At 32.6% G+C, this 17,360-nt stretch overlaps 1 protein-coding gene across 1 annotated transcript in view; it reads left to right on the top strand.

Annotated features, from left to right (window-relative positions):
* SRC42A_2 (Tyrosine-protein kinase Src42A) overlaps nucleotides 1–17,360 on the top strand; it is a gene marked incomplete at its 3' end in the record, with an annotated part of 60,654 nt that overhangs the window by 14,786 nt on the left and 28,508 nt on the right. The window contains exons 5-6 of the mRNA XM_012938564.3: nucleotides 28–209; nucleotides 2,925–3,093. Of these exons, the coding sequence (XP_012794018.3) occupies nucleotides 28–209; nucleotides 2,925–3,093 (351 nt within the window). The remainder of the gene's footprint in view (nucleotides 1–27; nucleotides 210–2,924; nucleotides 3,094–17,360) is intronic.

Here is a 17,360-nt window from a genome sequence, read left to right as displayed (position 1 = left end):
TTTCCTAATATTTTTTCTTCTTTTCAGTACGAGAAGAGAATACTGTTAAGCATTATCGTATTCGATCAAGATATTCACGAACTGATCCTACATTAAAACGTTTCTACATTTCAAGACAACTGCCTTTTGTTAATATTCAACAGCTAGTCAATCATTATTTAGAGAATCAATCTGGTTTATGTTGTCGATTGGGAAAACCATGTATTCGAGTAAGTTAAATCCTCATTAGTAATTAGTATACCTTATGTTGTTGTTTTTACAATTATTTCCTCTAAAAACAAAACTATCCTGTGAATAATTGATCTCAGTACTGTCAATATATAAGGCTGTGGAACGCTAGTTAACTCTTTAATAAAAATATGAATTCGTATACTAGCACAATTATCCTAATAAATAGAGTTTGTTCTAGTGACTATCTTAACATAAAGTCTGTGGTGTAGATTATGATTTACCTTTTCCTGTCTGTACGGGTTCTAATGATTAATGTATCTGACTGTCCTTGTTCAAAATAGTTTCCTCAGCTTCGAATCACACTTCTTTTGAGGGACCAGTGATACTATCTGCTTTCCAAAATGGAAATTGATGAAGTGGCGTTCTCACATTGTCACTCAATGTTTAGAACTCGGGAGATATGACCACCCGTTGCTTGGAATGGTAAGTATCGTTCTGATTGACTAAGTGGCTAGCGTTCTTGTCATGGAATTTCGGAAATGTCTGGGTTTGAATATTTCAGTGTTCGCCGTATATGTTATCTTTGATTATGTGTTCGTATAAGATCTAGTTTTAGTTAATATGATATGTAAACGTTCTCTGTGCACATCCCAGGCTTCAGTCTCATGTCTAATTACATGAGTGAGTAGAAATAACGTGAGACACTAGACTACTTTTAAGAATTCAAAAATTTTTTAGCACATGGACGAACTCATAGTTACCTGTAAACCTTGACTCCTGTTACGCTTTACAATGAAATAGAAAGCGAATTCCAGCAATTACGACAAAGCATCATACATGGATAGAAAGAACATTGATAAGGAAGAAAATATTATTGGGATGATTTAAAATATCCGTGATCCAGAGGAGGTAGTTTAGCTCAAACAAGTTACTCCAACAGGCATTTCACTTCGTGTCTTGTGGGGTCTAAAGAGACCTTTTTAATCAAAGAATTAATGTTATACAAAGTTATGCAATGTAGTTAGTCATGTAATCAAAGTGAATTATCAGTCACTAATATTGTAAAATTATGGTGTACTTCGTTTGCAAATTATCCTGATAGGACATTACTATTATTGCTTATTTCTCACCTTTTTAGTACTTAATTACTTTTTTGCAGTAGCGTAGAGAGGCTGTCTTTAGTCGTTCATTTCTTATTATATGTTTATCGTCTGACATTTGTTCATGCTTAAGTGTGTGCATTGCGTTTTGCTAGCGACCATTGTTGCTTGATAACTGCTAAGTTTGTATTATTTCTCAGTGGTTTAAGCACTCAAATTATTAAAGATACTGTCCATAGATATATTATCTATTTCACGTAATATACGTGGTTCATTAATTAATACGTGCAATTATAATCGACTTTCATTTGAAAACTGAGTTGGGACGATTAATTGGTTACTGATTCATGGATATCCGTTTAGTTGACCATACTATCATATTTTTTCTTGCACACAGACAAAAGTGGGCACTATTTCCCTGTTTCATCTCATTTTTTGTTGTTGACCTGCAGAAATTTGGTTCATTCTTTTTGGTCATGTGTATAATATATTCCCTTTTGCAGAATAAATCTTATAAAACACTTTTTTCTCTAATGATAATAGATATTGTTTCTTATTGATTTAGACGATGTGATAGTATCATAACATGCACGCATGCCCTAGATTTACACGTATAAACTGCAAAAACTTTTTCTTTGTCTCATATACTTTATTTTGACTGATTTTATTTAAATGTAGTTGCTTCTTTTAACGGTTTACTTCTAACTTCACTTCTGTCATGTATAATCCATCAAATATTTTATTGCACTAGGTGCATTCACTATTTGAATAGCATAAAACAGAAGACTTCTGGTGACCTTATTAACGGAGTTTGACCCTTACAAAAGTGTTTATGCGTTTAAAGGTTGATTTGTTTTCTTTTTGTGTTTGAATAAAACACTAACCAAGGTGTGACATCTTGTATTTACTACTGAATAAAACAGGTTGATTACAAGCGTATAGATTATCGATTTTCTTACACAACGAATAGACTTAATGAGGTTATGAGATATGAAAGGCATGAAAATTAAAAAGTGAACTATTAATTGTTAAGCAAAGATAGATAATGGCTAACAGTGGAATCCAGGACGCGCGTTTTGTTGCTCGGAGATTCTAGAATGCTACTAAGCATAGTAGCAGTATAGCAATCAGTCAATCAGAACCTCTACATGTGACGTCTCACTTCCTTGATGTTTCTGGCTAAAGCTTCAAGTGAACACTGATTGGATGAAATGCTTTTAAGTGTTTCCTGACCCTTGCTTGTCTTTTGCGAAAAATTTTCTTGATCACCCCAACACCAATCTAAAATCAATAATGTTCATACTGATGTTAATTGTTAACTAGTTTATTTCATTGTAGATAATAATTACTCTCTGTGGTTTTATGTGTAATTCCATAGCTTACTGTAAATTTAACTTAATCGAGAGAATTCGGAAATTTCATTTATGATATCTATACATTTTTCTTTCATTTAAAATGACCCACTCATTTATAGTTATATTTTGATTTACTTTAGTTTCACTGAACAATAGGCTTCAAAAGTTAACAACTATTGTACATGATATACAGATTTGTTTATTTAATACAATAAGACAATCAAAATGTTTTTTGATTTATTTATTCATTTATGGAATAACTTACAGTTAATTGTTTTTTTATTTATTATTTGGTTAGCCAACCCATCCAGAACCTGTGGGTCTTTCACACAAACTCATTGATAAATGGGAAATTCCAAAATCTTCAATTATTTTGAAGGAAAAAATTGGACAAGGTCAGTTCGGTGAAGTATTTAAAGCTGTATGGAATAAAACAACAATTGTTGCTGTGAAAACGCTTAAGCCAAGTGAGTTTTATTTTTTAATGTTTGTTTGGATCATCTAACTTATCCTTTGCTTAGCGTCTTTAAGGTAAAATGATCGTCATATTTAACCTCATGGTTGTATAACTTTCCCCCATAACTCTTGCAAAATTAAAACGAATTTTAATCCATAGGTAAAAATAAATTTCATACTTTGTTAAAGATTCATAATTATCTACAAGTTTTCGTACAGAGCATTCTTATCTCTGAGTTCATAGATCTATATCTATAAATGAATGCCATCCCCTTTAACCGTTCTTTATCTTCTGAAAGCGATCTATCTAATTAGCTTCATGGGATTAAGGGAATTAAAAACCGTGCATAATATGTACATTTTGGTAACAAGAGATCATTTTAACACATACATTTTTAATGCTTTATGATCGTTATGGTGAAGTTTCTAGGTATTTCCTTCTAATACTTACAGGATATTTTTCTGTGTTGATCTTATATTTTCTGTTGTGCAAGTTTACAATGTTAACTGATATTATTTGGTTGATTGAGAAAGTGTTTACGGGTTGGTAAACCAATACATAAATTTAGTGGGTATTGTTGTAAAATTTCTGAAAAAATATAAACTTCCTTGATTATAAATTGTGTGTGTGGGGTCGACAACCCCATCCTGTAGGCCGTACAATATCCCCACACCAACGCATACACAAACCCCCATGGATCTCACCGGATCACACCACTTAGAACCAGATAGATAATATTTACGTAAAAAAATTCAGAAGGACATTGAAAGACGTGAGAACAAAGAGAGAAGCTGACATAGATTCAGGTCACCACCTGGTGGTTACCAAGATGAAACTGAAGCTAAAGAAGCATTGGGAAAATGGACAAACAACAAAACAAAGGTTTGATACAGCATTCTTTCGACATACTGACGAACTTAACGAATTCAAGATAACTCAACAACAGGTTCCAAGCTTTACAAGATCTACTCAGAGAAGAAGAAAACACTGGAGAACAATTGGAAAGTGATCAAAGAAGCACTGACTTCAACATGTTATGAGGTGCTGGGCCTCAAGTAGTATCATCATAAGGGATGGATCTCCATCGAAACCCTGGATAAGATTTAAGAAAGGAAAAACAAGAAGACAGCAATTAACAACAGTCGAACAAGGGCAGAGAAAATCGAGGTACGAGCTAAATACACAGAGACAAACAAGCAAGTGAATTGGAGCATTAGAGCTGGCAAGCAGAAATACACGGAACAGCTAGCAACGACAGCGGAGAAAGCTGCATGAGAAGGAAATATGAGACAGCTATATGAAACAACGAAGAAACTAGAAGGAAAATGTAGTAAACCAGAGAGACCGGTCAAGGACAAAAACCAAGTCGCAACACTACGGATCATTGTTGAACAGTCAATTAAATGAAACTCGTCACTATTTATCAACTTCCCTGACTATGAGAAAGCATTTGACAGCATGGATAAAAGGACATTATGGAACCGTCTTCGATACTATGGTGTACCTGAGAAAATCTTCAGGATCATCCGGAATTCATACGACGGACTACACTACAAGTCAGGCATGGAGGACAGTCGGCAGACATTCCAAGTAAGGATCGGAGTCAGACGAGGCCGCTCACTATACACGTTCACTTCTGGTGGTCAGCTAGATTGTAAAGACCATCCCGACATCTGAGGGTAAGCACACAATACAATGAACGGCTTTCATGGAAAGCTTCGCGTATCTGAGTAACATCATCGATGAACGTGGAGGATCTGATGCAAACCTAAAGGCGAGGATTGGCAAAGCAAGGACAGCATTTGTACAGTTGAAGGACTTATGTAGCTCAAAACAACTGTCGACCAATATCAAAGTCAGAATCTTCAATATGAACGTTAAGACAGTTAGTTCGACTGTACGGAGCTGAAAATTGAAGAACTATTACAACCATCATCAAAAATTTACGAGTATTTATAAACAATTGTCTACGTAAGATAGTGAATGTCTTTTTGCGGGATACCATCAACAATAACCTACTGTAACAGAGAAGAAATCAGTTTTTACATCTGAAGAGGAAATTAAGAAAAGACGTTTGAAGTGGTTAGGACACACATTTAAAAAAATCATCAAACTGAATCACGCGGGAAGTGATAACTTGGAATCCTGAAGGGAAATGTAGAGGAGGAAGGCCAAAGAACACACTGCGTTGATAATTTGAAGCGGACATCAAGAGGATGAGTAGCAACTGGAAAGGATTGCTGATGGGCGGCTTATACTCCTACACGAGGGGTAACAGGCATAAGTAAGTGATTGAGTAGGATAATCAAACTAATAAGTGTGTTGATGGGATTTAACTGAGAACTTAAACTTACTCAATATAAACTTTAGTGAAATCAAAATTGCAGTTTATTTTCACTATGTTCAAACAGGTTAATGTGAGCTATTTCACAGATAACATTTATTGTCACTTAATAGATTTAGAAATTTGATTATGTCAGTCTTTTAATTTACTCGTATGAATAAACTATTTTGAGCTAGAAGGTGATAAAATCCATCTCTAGCTAGTTTAATCTTAAAATGATTGATTTACAACGATAGTGGATTGGTCTACACAGTTGTCGGGTAAAATTTATTAGTAGCTGTTTAATAAAAGTAATATTTGTCTCTTTGATATTATTAATCATAGTGTTTGAATTGGCAGTGGTACGTATTCGTTAGTCGTTGATGGTATTTTTTAAATTAATCATCACTAAAATACCGTTTTATACAAGCTGAATGAAAAAGTGTCCTTGCGTAGAACAATGGTATGGGGACAAGTTCTAATGATTCTTGAAATAATAGCGACCGATCTTAGCCCCTTGTTAGCCAATCAGAAACACACTGTAGGTAATTAGTTTACGAGGAAAAATAATATTAATAAAATTTTACATAACCAATAAATCTTTTGATGTCTTCTAAAGCTTTTCTTGCCTGCAAGTCAATAAAGTAACATTTAAATTCATCCATTATATGGCTAAAGAACATCTATCTCCTCGAGCTCTTTTAAAGAGTCCTCATATCGTCCCTGATTATCAGAGTTAATGGTCTTCTGCTCGTTTTACGTGATATGAGATAAGCGTTATTCATTTTTGAATTTCGCATAGAAATTTAAAAGTCTGCTTGATTCTGATTAACTTTTCATTATACCATACTTTTACCGTGTTCCCTTCTTAACTTTCGGTGTTCATGATCGAAGCTGATTATCATTTCTTTCATCATTATAACCTTTTTTCTTATATAATACATTTAATCATGTCGGTCAGTGGATTTTACTACCTAGTTGTAATGAGACACTAAATTTCAGGATATCAAGCCTTATATGTATGTGTATAACCTATATTTGTACTTTATACACTGTAAATAAGATGACTCACTATATACATTATCCTTTTTATATTTACATGAATATTAATAGCTAATGAAAGTGTTTCCGTCTTTATTAGTTTCTCTTTTTTTCATTTAAAATCAATTTATTGTTGACCAAAATACGTTACAATTAATTCAAACAGACTGAAATTTAATTATCACACTACAAAGTTTAATTATTCTCATTTCTATAAAAAAAGTTTCCATATTGTCTTATTTCGATTTGTACACTACTGATTAGCGAATAACTATCACTAAACAAGTTATTAATGATCCTATTCCAAATAGTTTTATTGATCACTTAAAGAATGGGTAAACATTGAACGTTTACTGTAAAGTATCTTAACACAGAACTCGATAAGGATTGACGAAGCAAAAATATTTTCGAGAATACAACTAGCTGTCTAATTGTACTAGCCACCGTCTTAACAAATATTTCAGCGTAGACTAACATTCTGACCTGTTTCCTAATAATAACAAAGTGTCAAATACTAAATTTAACCCCGAAGATCATGACCGCTCAAGAGATTTCATTATTAAGTGAAATGAGATCTGAATAAAACTCAGAATGGCTTCCTCTTAGCAAAATGATTAGGTGTTATAAGGGTCGATGAATGAGTAAATTTAAGACTTCGTGTTTTATATTAGCAGAATGTTCAGAGAATATTCAAATGAACGTTTTTTGACATACATTTATAAAAAATACAGAGCGATAAGCTTATAATACTGTGGAGAATTTAAGTAAATTTTTCACAGTTTCCCAATAAATTGACATAGCTTAAACAAAACTCAACAGTTCGTTTATAATCAATAAGGTTTAAGTCATTTCTAGTTATAATTTTTGTAAACTGTTGTCTAGTCATACCAAATCTGAGGTTCTAATTACATTTATAACAGGCATATCCAAATTATATATAATCTGCAGATTGAGTATCCAGATCAGTAATTTATACCGTTTTTTATAAGAAATCCACGTTCACTATATCCGGGTGACCACAGGGAAATTAGTCTGATATGTAAATTGAATTTAGGTAGATTATTACCATTCTCAAATTATAAAATGAAGGGAATTATACGAAATAAATAAAGTATATGATCATTTATCCCATTCCAACTCGGACTGAAAGTAGTTTTTATTCTTATTTGATTGACAACATATGGAGATTTATAGCCTCTGGAGTTGTCAACACTGAAATAAATAACCAGTTTCTTCATAAGTGAAGGAAACAGCACTTTATGAGTGCTATCCGACCATCTTCTATATCATTTGGTTCTTCTGAGGTCTTGAATTATGTTTCACAACTGAAATGATCACAGTTAAATTAGTTGAGCACATCGATAGTTCCATTTATTTCAAATATTCAAATCATCTTCACTTGGATGACGAGTGAAGAAACATTGTTACTCATTTGACTTCCATTATCTCGAATTTGTATACACGATCATCAGTAATGCATTATTAGGTTGCTTCAATTAGTCTCACATAATACTGAAATGTTTTTCAGCCAAAATTGTCAACTTACTGAACACCCTTTTTCTAAAAAAAATTTTTCCATACGACTAGAAGCAGTGTGTTTACACAGCCTACTTGTTTTGCTAATTGAATTACTATACAGATACTGTGACCATTTCACAACTAACGTAAGAGGTCATAGTTTTCATTTGTTTTATACAAACTGATTTGAACTGTCTAATTTGAATTTTATGTTAGTTTGTGTAACTTCAATGTGTTTAGAATAACGAATCTCCAATTTGATTGGTTAAAAGGAATATTTAATAAATATATTGTTTATTGATTTTCATTGAATATTAGATATTCACTAACTTGTTCCTATCTTAACTACTCATCTTTAGTATGGTTCATTGTTGATAGTGTTGTTCTGCTTGAATCTTGAAAAAAACATAGCTTAGTCATTCTGTTGTTTTTATTCGTTTTATGTAGTAATATTAATATTGTTTTCTGTAACTTTAAACGCGAACTTGTTATGACAACAAATTCTGAACATGTTAGAAAAAAGTTGAGCAAAATCTACTAATGGTGAAACAACTGTTTAAAGATTAAATGTGAGCTTTTGATTGTTAGTAATTATTTCTGTAAGGTATGTTTGCAAATTAAAGGAAGTAACATAAGTATTTTTATGTAATCCTTCTATATCTGATAAAGTAGTTCCTAGCCCTTACGTTTCTATGATTCCTTTCTACTGAGAAAATGATGTGTGAATATAGGTTGATATAATGCAAATAACTTTCCTGTAAACCAGCTAAAAGACAATGATTACTTGTTGCTACAGTTGTTGATAAATTTTTAATTGGCTTCGTTTTTTATTTTGGAAATCTCAAGAGGTGTCCTTTTGAAGGTTTATCCGAAGCATAATGAAACGAAATGTTTATCTTGTATCTACTACCTAATGACTAGGATAGATTTTAATTTCTTTTACTATTTCGAGATTTCATATTCATCATTCAGTTCGATATCAGGATTTTTCGACTACCTGTGTACAGTTTAATTTTAACATTTAAATTCCAACATTGCGTTCAAAATTCGCTACACTTGATTGTTCTTTGAAAAAAATGGGAGTCTTGTAATTAATCATTATGTTGGTTATATGATTGATTCGTAACTCTTTATAAAATTATTATACTGTAAATCAATTTAGTTTTGTAATTTTGGCTTCTAATATATTTTTTTATGTGTTCAGGCATACATGTCCGATAATTTGATTTCATTCATTTATAAATTTGTGTCATACATCCATGGATATATACTCTTCATTCCTCATAGTCACATCAAATTATTTCGGTAAAATGAATAAACGTTGATTATTCTATCAACCATACTAGGCCATTTGGAGAATAACATAAGGATTTTATCACGAATTTTCGTCAACAAATTTTATGTATGAAGTAACTACTGAAATGATTTTTGATAAATGCAAATTTAAAAAAAATACTCGTCTCATCTATTTGTACATAATCAGTTAGAGCGAAAATGATATAATTTATTCACTAGACAAACTATTCTATGACCTACTTCCCTTGACATCAACTTACTGATGAATATATGAAACAAAATATTTTAAGGGAATTAAATATTTCTAGCTTTAAAAATGCTCTCAAGCTAAGGCATAGAGTAATTTAAAAAAAGGTATAAACGTAAACTGTAAAGCCTCAATTAGAGACGGATCTACTCTGGTGACGAAAACAGAAAAGCAAAAAAACCATATTACTATGTTGCTCTAAAAGATTGGTTTTTTGAAGACCACCCAACTTGTAACTTCCAACATGTATGTAATAAACATAAACCTTATGGAAGCTCTCTATTCGAAGACTATTTGTCGTCTGAGAAGTTGTAGGGAGCTTCCATTGAAATTGTAAACCTCGAGTGTTATTCCGTAGAGTTTTTCCAAGTTCCTTTCTTCTATTTTATTTCGTTATAGATCATTCTCTTACCACGTGATTCACTAACTCTTTATATTGATATGCCATGCTTCTGTTCAGTAACAACGCGGACAAACTGCTGAGGTTTCCAATAGCCTATGGCAACAATGCTAGCATTCGCGGGACGAGTTTCAGTTCTTTCAAGTCCAAAATATTAATTGAGGACTGTTCTGCGTCAGCACTTAAGCTAATGTTAGAGAGTCAAGTAGTTGGCCACGTTAACTAGAATTTTTATCAGGCCTAGTGCATATGAATTGATCGCGCGAAACTGGGGGGGCAAATCAGTACTCGGTGTCAGTCCACTGAATCACTAACTTCTGGACTGAGCTGTATAGTTAAATACAGATCAGTTATTTGTGGTCCGCGTACTGACTCCGATCATTAATCGGAGTGACATAGCTTGGGATTGGTCTCATTGGCGCAAATACATTCGCACATGTTTCCTCTTCTACGTTTTGGGTTTCAATATTTTTATATATATATCTTCTTTCCTTTCCCACATCCGAACTGTTTTTTTTTCAGTCTTTCGTAATATCACTGATACTATTATTATTTAGACCGTTACTATTAATCTTTGGAAGTTCATATTGTTGGGACTTAAAACCACTTGCATTTATATTATTTATCACTGAATTACTGATTGAAATAATGGTTAATTCATGAAATGGTACTATCTTGGTCTGAGCACATACACTTAAGACTTCACTCCTGCTATCTTTCCACAATATAGGATATAGGGAATTGAGATGGTGGGAAAATTTGTAGCTCACGTGGATGATGTAGGTGGAGTTTTGTTCTCTGAGCTGGAAGGTTTGGTCGTGAAGTTAAATTATTCGCATTTCTCCACATATAACTCACCTCGTCCTGTTGACCTTGATCATGGTTCATTATTGTTGACCCTTAACCTGTCATTGCCCACCTATTCATTTTGATTGTATCTCCCTTTGATCTGGTTCTTGGTCTTATATTTGTCCATGATATTTCTGATTGGTTGAAATATTGGGTCGATTTCGATGTTTGTTGATTACTGATTGACCTGAGTGCCGAGCTTCTAAAAATTTCCTGACGTTCTTAGCATTTCCACTACTGAGGATCTCAACATCTTTCCAGTCGAATGTGTCCACAGTTGTCCATTTGCATTGATATAAGAGAATATATGTCATGGCGTTTGACAGCTAATTAATGTTTATAAAACGGAGGATGAAAGGGGCATCCACTTTGTCCGATGTAGTGTTTTGCGCATTTGTAACAGTTTATTTTGTAGATGATGTTCGGTGTTTCTTCTTTTGCCGTTTCGTTTGTATAAGATTGATTGAAGTAATTTTGTTGGTTTGTGTTACACCTATTCCAAATGACTTCAATAATCTCGTATTTCCTGATGTTAGAATGATCTGATGATAGAATGATCCGTTTTCCGGTTTCTGTATTTTATTTAGTTTTTGCCGATGAGTTGGGTAGATATTTCTTCATGAAGTTGCATGGGTACCCATTAGATACTTTTCTACCATATATAAAAGACATATCAGAAATGGTTTCTCATCCACTAACTGATCGATATTTTTAGTGACTATCCTGACGTAGTATGTATTAATGTACCTTCGTTTGCGTGGTTACGGATTAAAAGGTATGTTGTGTGGTGGATTCAAACTATTGATAACATTTATGAGATTCAGAGATCTTTTTAAAACTTTGTTTGTGGTGTTATTAAGTAAAGTAGATACTGAATTTAAGTGATAAATATATTGAAAGAGACTAGCAACTATCTAGAGGTATTTTTGTTCGAAATACACAATAAATTGGTGTTTTGTGGCTTCTAGTCTTACAGAAATTTGCTAAATAGTATTCATATCTTTAGGAAAACGTAATAAGAAGATAACGTTTATCATGAAAGATATAGGTACATTTTGGACAATAAATTTCTAAGAATGTGATCCACTACACATATTCACGTTCTTACATAAAAGCAAACAAGGTCAACTAAAATTTGTGATCATTGAAAGCATAAGAGAGAGAGAGAAAGAAACATAAAGCTGTCACAGTAAACGTGATACTATTGAAAATAGTTTCATTTCGTTTATCTGTAAAATTGTTCTGGTACTACTCTCGGACTGGCTATTGAACATCAAAACATAACGTGAAAAATAGTGATATCAAAATACCAGAGTTTATTTTTTATTTAAATCGATTGAAAATTTTATATGATAGAGGTGTGCTGATAAACATCCTGTATTTTAATTCATACAAGTTTTGAAAAAAGTGTTTGTTCCATCTCGCCTTGGATGAATTTTGATATGTGCTTAACGAGACAAAGAAATAAGTACCACTATATATATATATATATATATATATATATATATATATAATCACCATTGTTGATAAACTGGTAAATATTACATTACACTATACTATTAGGGTGTACTATAAATTTTTGTTGTAATTTTCAAATCTAACCATAACTCATTTGTTGGCCGGAAATCATTATGTATACACCTGTCTGTGTAAGTGTGTAGTTGTGTATTAATACGGGATACATAGATAAATTATTATTTTGGATTTAGTTTATGATCTCTTAAGTGACTAAAATGACAGTTGTTCATCATATGACATATATATATATGGTATGACAGCCTTTTTGTGTGTAGGGGGGGTCCTCATGACAATTGTTTCAACGTACATGTTGACATTTACTTGTTTTAAAGCTTATCATTCAATTCTATATTGTGAAATTGTTATACATGAACTGATGCACTTCAGTCTGGTATGATATCTGAGCAACCGAATTAGAATTTCTACAGTATTAGTAGTTTATTCTGTACCTACTTAAAGGTGCATATATGTTAAATAAAAAAATATATTTTGTTACGATACTGACACAACCACTTAATTATCTAAACTCTACAAAGCTTGTTAAATAAATTTTATATTGTGACAATGATCAGTAATTAATTATGTTGTTGGTTTAGTCAATCTATTTTTTTCACTATGTATTGCTGTAAAAATGGATAACAGACAACTTAAAACCATTTATCTTTAATTCATTCGAAAATGAAGTACATTTCAAGAAAACAAACTAATCATCAAGCAGCAGAGTTTATTCTCATTGCTTGTTAGCACTCATGGATCAGTCACCTAATGAGCTAAACACTCACCTTTAATCTAGAATTGACGAACTGAATCTATCTTTATCTGCTTTATGTTTTTTAAAAAAAATTTAGTTATTACTAACTCTTTTCAAAGAACATGGCTTAGTATCGATCGGATGGATCTGTACTTAAAATACTGAATTGAAATGGAGCCTCATGATTAATTACTGCAAATATACGGAAAAATAGTTAGGGAGTAACAATTTTCCAAATGAACTTTGGGACAGACTTTGTTTCAGAGTATTGAAAATTAATAACCTGTTATATATATATATATATATATACGCTGCAAGCATTCACATTTTATGATGTATGCCAGTTCCAATCTGGTAAATAATCCAAGCGAGATTTGAGAACAATACAACTGATTTACCTAGACTGTTGTCTCTGAACAACTAAACTATAGCCTGAAATTTCATCCGTCTATTGTGACATCAAGAGTTCGTTAAAGTATACTCTCAATCTTACTTGACTTCCTTCCTAGTGCACAAAACTATTTAGTGTGATTGTAATCCAATTGTTTATACTGCTATGTATAGTATGTCGCCGTGGTGTTTAATATAACTTCCATGGTTCTTTTTTTCTGTTAAACTCTGCCGTCCAAACGAGTGTGTTGAGTGTAATTTCCCAATTATGTTACTAACAAATTAATTATTTTTCAGTATCATACCGAATAAGCAATCCTATATCTTCGCCTTTACTAATCACTTTCTAACATATAGATGCTATTTTGTTGACATATTCTCCAAGTTACAATTGAATGGGTATTTTCTTTTATTCTCTTGGCCAACTGTATTTGGATTATCATCATTTCTTATCGTTTTTTTTTAAATCAATGGACAGTACATCATGTCTAAGAATGGGGAAAGTTTATTTTATTTTTGGCTAACTGAATATTAACTCCTTTCTAGTCTTGTTCTTTCAAGTGTAGTGAGGTAGATATCATGCTTGTGTATTAAATGGATGATGACTCATGAGTAGGATAAATATACGTTTAAACATACATACACATATCTTAGGCGAATAGTTTTTATTAGAGGTCGTGTTGTTTGGATTGTTACAATTAAAGTCATGTGCGCTTTGTCTAACCTTTTTTTTTATTATCCCACCCAAGTTTATAATTATCTTTTTGTGTTATGCATGTGAACGTCATCACTCAGTCTTAACTAGATTAGTATTGAGCATTATTTTCATTTGTATCTTTTATTAGTTATCTGTAAGTTGATATATGTTGTATGTGTCTTATGTTCATCATCATTATGGGATTTTAATTACGTTGTTCTGTTTTGGCTTATTTTTCATCCCTAAATTTATCTTTACATGACTAATCATTATCTTTATTGTTTCTTTACTCTTTTTCTATCTATTTAGTTGTTAACATTCAAATATAATTTTATAGGGTCGATCATATGTGTGTTTATACTTCATTAATGACCTGCTTTTTCCTTCTTCATCTTTTTTAAGTTTGAACTTTAGTGTTATTACCATTCACTTACCATTAATTCGCACCCAGTAAACGTATGCATATGATAATGATGATTTTTAATCCTGTATTCTTTTTTGAAAGTCATTTAACACTATACTTTACACACACACTCTCCCACGCTTTTTCGACAATAATTCATATGGATATGATCGTAAACACATTTATCCAATTCAAAACATTATTTTTAATCAGTTAAATATAATAATTAAGCTTGATATCTTTACTGCTTGGTAAATGTTTACTAAGATCATCCACTTATACGTCAGTAAGTTCTAATGCTTGTGCCTTTTTTTCGACTGTATGACAGTTCTTTATTGTCTACCTTAGGGTTTTGGTATAAATCTCAATACTCTTTTGCTATTACTATAATACTATCGTTATTACTTTTTTGACTGATGGACGGATTACCTTGTTTTTTCTGCATTGTGTTTTCATTAGAGCTTTCTTTCAAGAAATATTTCAACTTGCAATAATATATATACATTACACCTGTCAACCCTTGCGGGGTATAGACCATCGACCAGGAATCTCCAACCCGCTCTATCCTAGACTTTTCTTTCCTAGTTGTTCCCAAGTGGTATTCATCACTTCAATGTCTGCCTCCAATTCCGGCACATTGTGTTCCTCGGTCTGCCTCTCTTCCTTTAGGCTTGAGGATTCCAAGTTAGGACTTGCCTCGTGATGCATTTTGGTGATTTCCGTAAAATATAACTTATCTACCTCCAGCATTTCCTCGTAATTTTCTCCTCAGCTGAAACCTGGCTTGTTCTTTGCCAAAGTAGGTTATTGCTGATGGTTATTTACAATAAATGGAAGTCACTTTCGCATAAACCTAGTCACAGTTAGCTTTCAGACAAAACGATATATATAGTAGTCTATATGTATATTACTGCATACATGTTTGTTAGCGGGACATAGACTGGATTAAAGCATGCTCAATGCATGATTGCTTTGGTGCACGCTGATTGGCTAATTCTTATCCAATCAGCACTAGTCGATAGTTGGAGAATACTCTGGAATCTTCTTATGTAAAAACTATAAATATACTGACGTTTTCCCTATTGTGCTTCTGACTTGCTTCTTACTTCCATCTAACCTTGTTATTTGGAATATAATCTCTTCCTGTTCAACCGTGTTTTGATTTGGAGACTTGTCGAGTGAATCGGTGTCCGAGAATACTAAGCAATAGGAATAGCTGGGTCATAACCGTAAGAAAGAGAGATTTATAACAATGTTAAACTTAAACCTGCAGTAATAATAACCGCTAGTCTTCAAAGTTAGACTTTGGTTTTTTATTTCGTATTTTAATTAATTAATGTATACTTGTGCAACATTACTCTGAACTATGAATTACGACTACATAATATTGAAATCTGTCGTTGACAACATATTTATAATCAACGACGCGATCATATTTCATATTCTATTAATATTTTGAGAATGTCTGTCAGTTATTATTTTCATGTTTTCGCTTAAATCAATTTTTGCATTTGAGTGTACACTATGATGTGCGTAACTATAATCCTTTTCATGTCTATATAGTCTTATAAACTAAATAGAAACTCAGACAAATTTTTATCCTGCAGTTATGATGGTGAATATTGCCTAACTCGCATAAATAGTGAACCAGAATATATTAAACCTTTTTCCATTCTCAACATATGTTTATCATACAAACTGTTTATGATAAACGGGAGGTGTTAGATGAATAAATTGTTTCACTCTCTTGATGACAGTATTAGCAATGTTACATAAGTGACCGAATTATTTACTTTCGTAATGTCTATTTCTTTACACCATTAATAATATTCAAGTATGAATTGGAAAGGATTGTGAAAACAAATGTTTTATGGCTTTCTTTTCGGAAACAGGAGAAATTTCGACAGGTGTTTTAGTCCATATTCAAAAATCTTCAGTAGTACATATGCACAGCATTGCATAAAATCTGATTTGTCAATTTTAAGTATCACGACTAGTATAGTTTCATTTATCTGGTAGTCATAATCAATGTTGTATGTTTCCTAGCCTTAAATTATATACGAGTAATATTAGTAAATTATTATCATTACTATTATTACTCGTATATATGTGGCTTCATGGACTAATTCCATGTTTGGTTCGACTGGCCATGTGTATATTTCAACCTATTCTTGCTCCAGGAAACATCGCCCGTCGAGGTAGGCGGTGGTTGAGCATACGTAACACATGTCCCAATCACCTCAGCTGATGAAGATTTGCTACCTCATCATTTAATTTTCCATCTTTACTTAGTACACTTTTTCTAACCCAGGTATTAACTACTCTGTGGCCCCAAAATACATGAGCGATGCTTCGTAGACATCTGTGATCAAATACCAATTAATTTATAAACATCCTCTACTCTTGATGTCCATTTTCCACACCCATAAAATAGAGCGGAACGAACTACCGAACAGTTAACTCCATCACTGACTGAAGGATGGTTATCTCGCCTACACCACAAGTGACGCAAGTTATCAAAACATAACAGACCTTTCTGGATCCGTGTCCAAATTCCTTCAGACAGTAAACCACTAAGATTAATAAGACTTCCAAGATGTGTGAAACGGTCGATGGGTTCAACTACTTCACCATCCTTAAAAATCTCAGGGCTTAGTTCATCAGGTTCTTCTGCTCTCCCCCACTTTGGATTACTTATAACCTTTTCAACCTCACTCGTAGTTTTAGAACTTACATCAATATTCCATTCTGATTTAGTGAAGGTATTGGGTAACTGAAATGTATCTGAAGGCCAGTTAAACTGTTCCCTAAATTGTTCTGCCCATCAGTCCAATCTCCTGGATT

Source organism: Schistosoma haematobium, chromosome ZW (genome assembly GCF_000699445.3).
Source record: "Schistosoma haematobium chromosome ZW, whole genome shotgun sequence".
NCBI classification, from domain to species: domain Eukaryota; kingdom Metazoa; phylum Platyhelminthes; class Trematoda; order Strigeidida; family Schistosomatidae; genus Schistosoma; species Schistosoma haematobium.
Note: the sequence above shows the minus strand (reverse complement) of the source record. Positions and strands in the feature narration are given on the sequence as shown.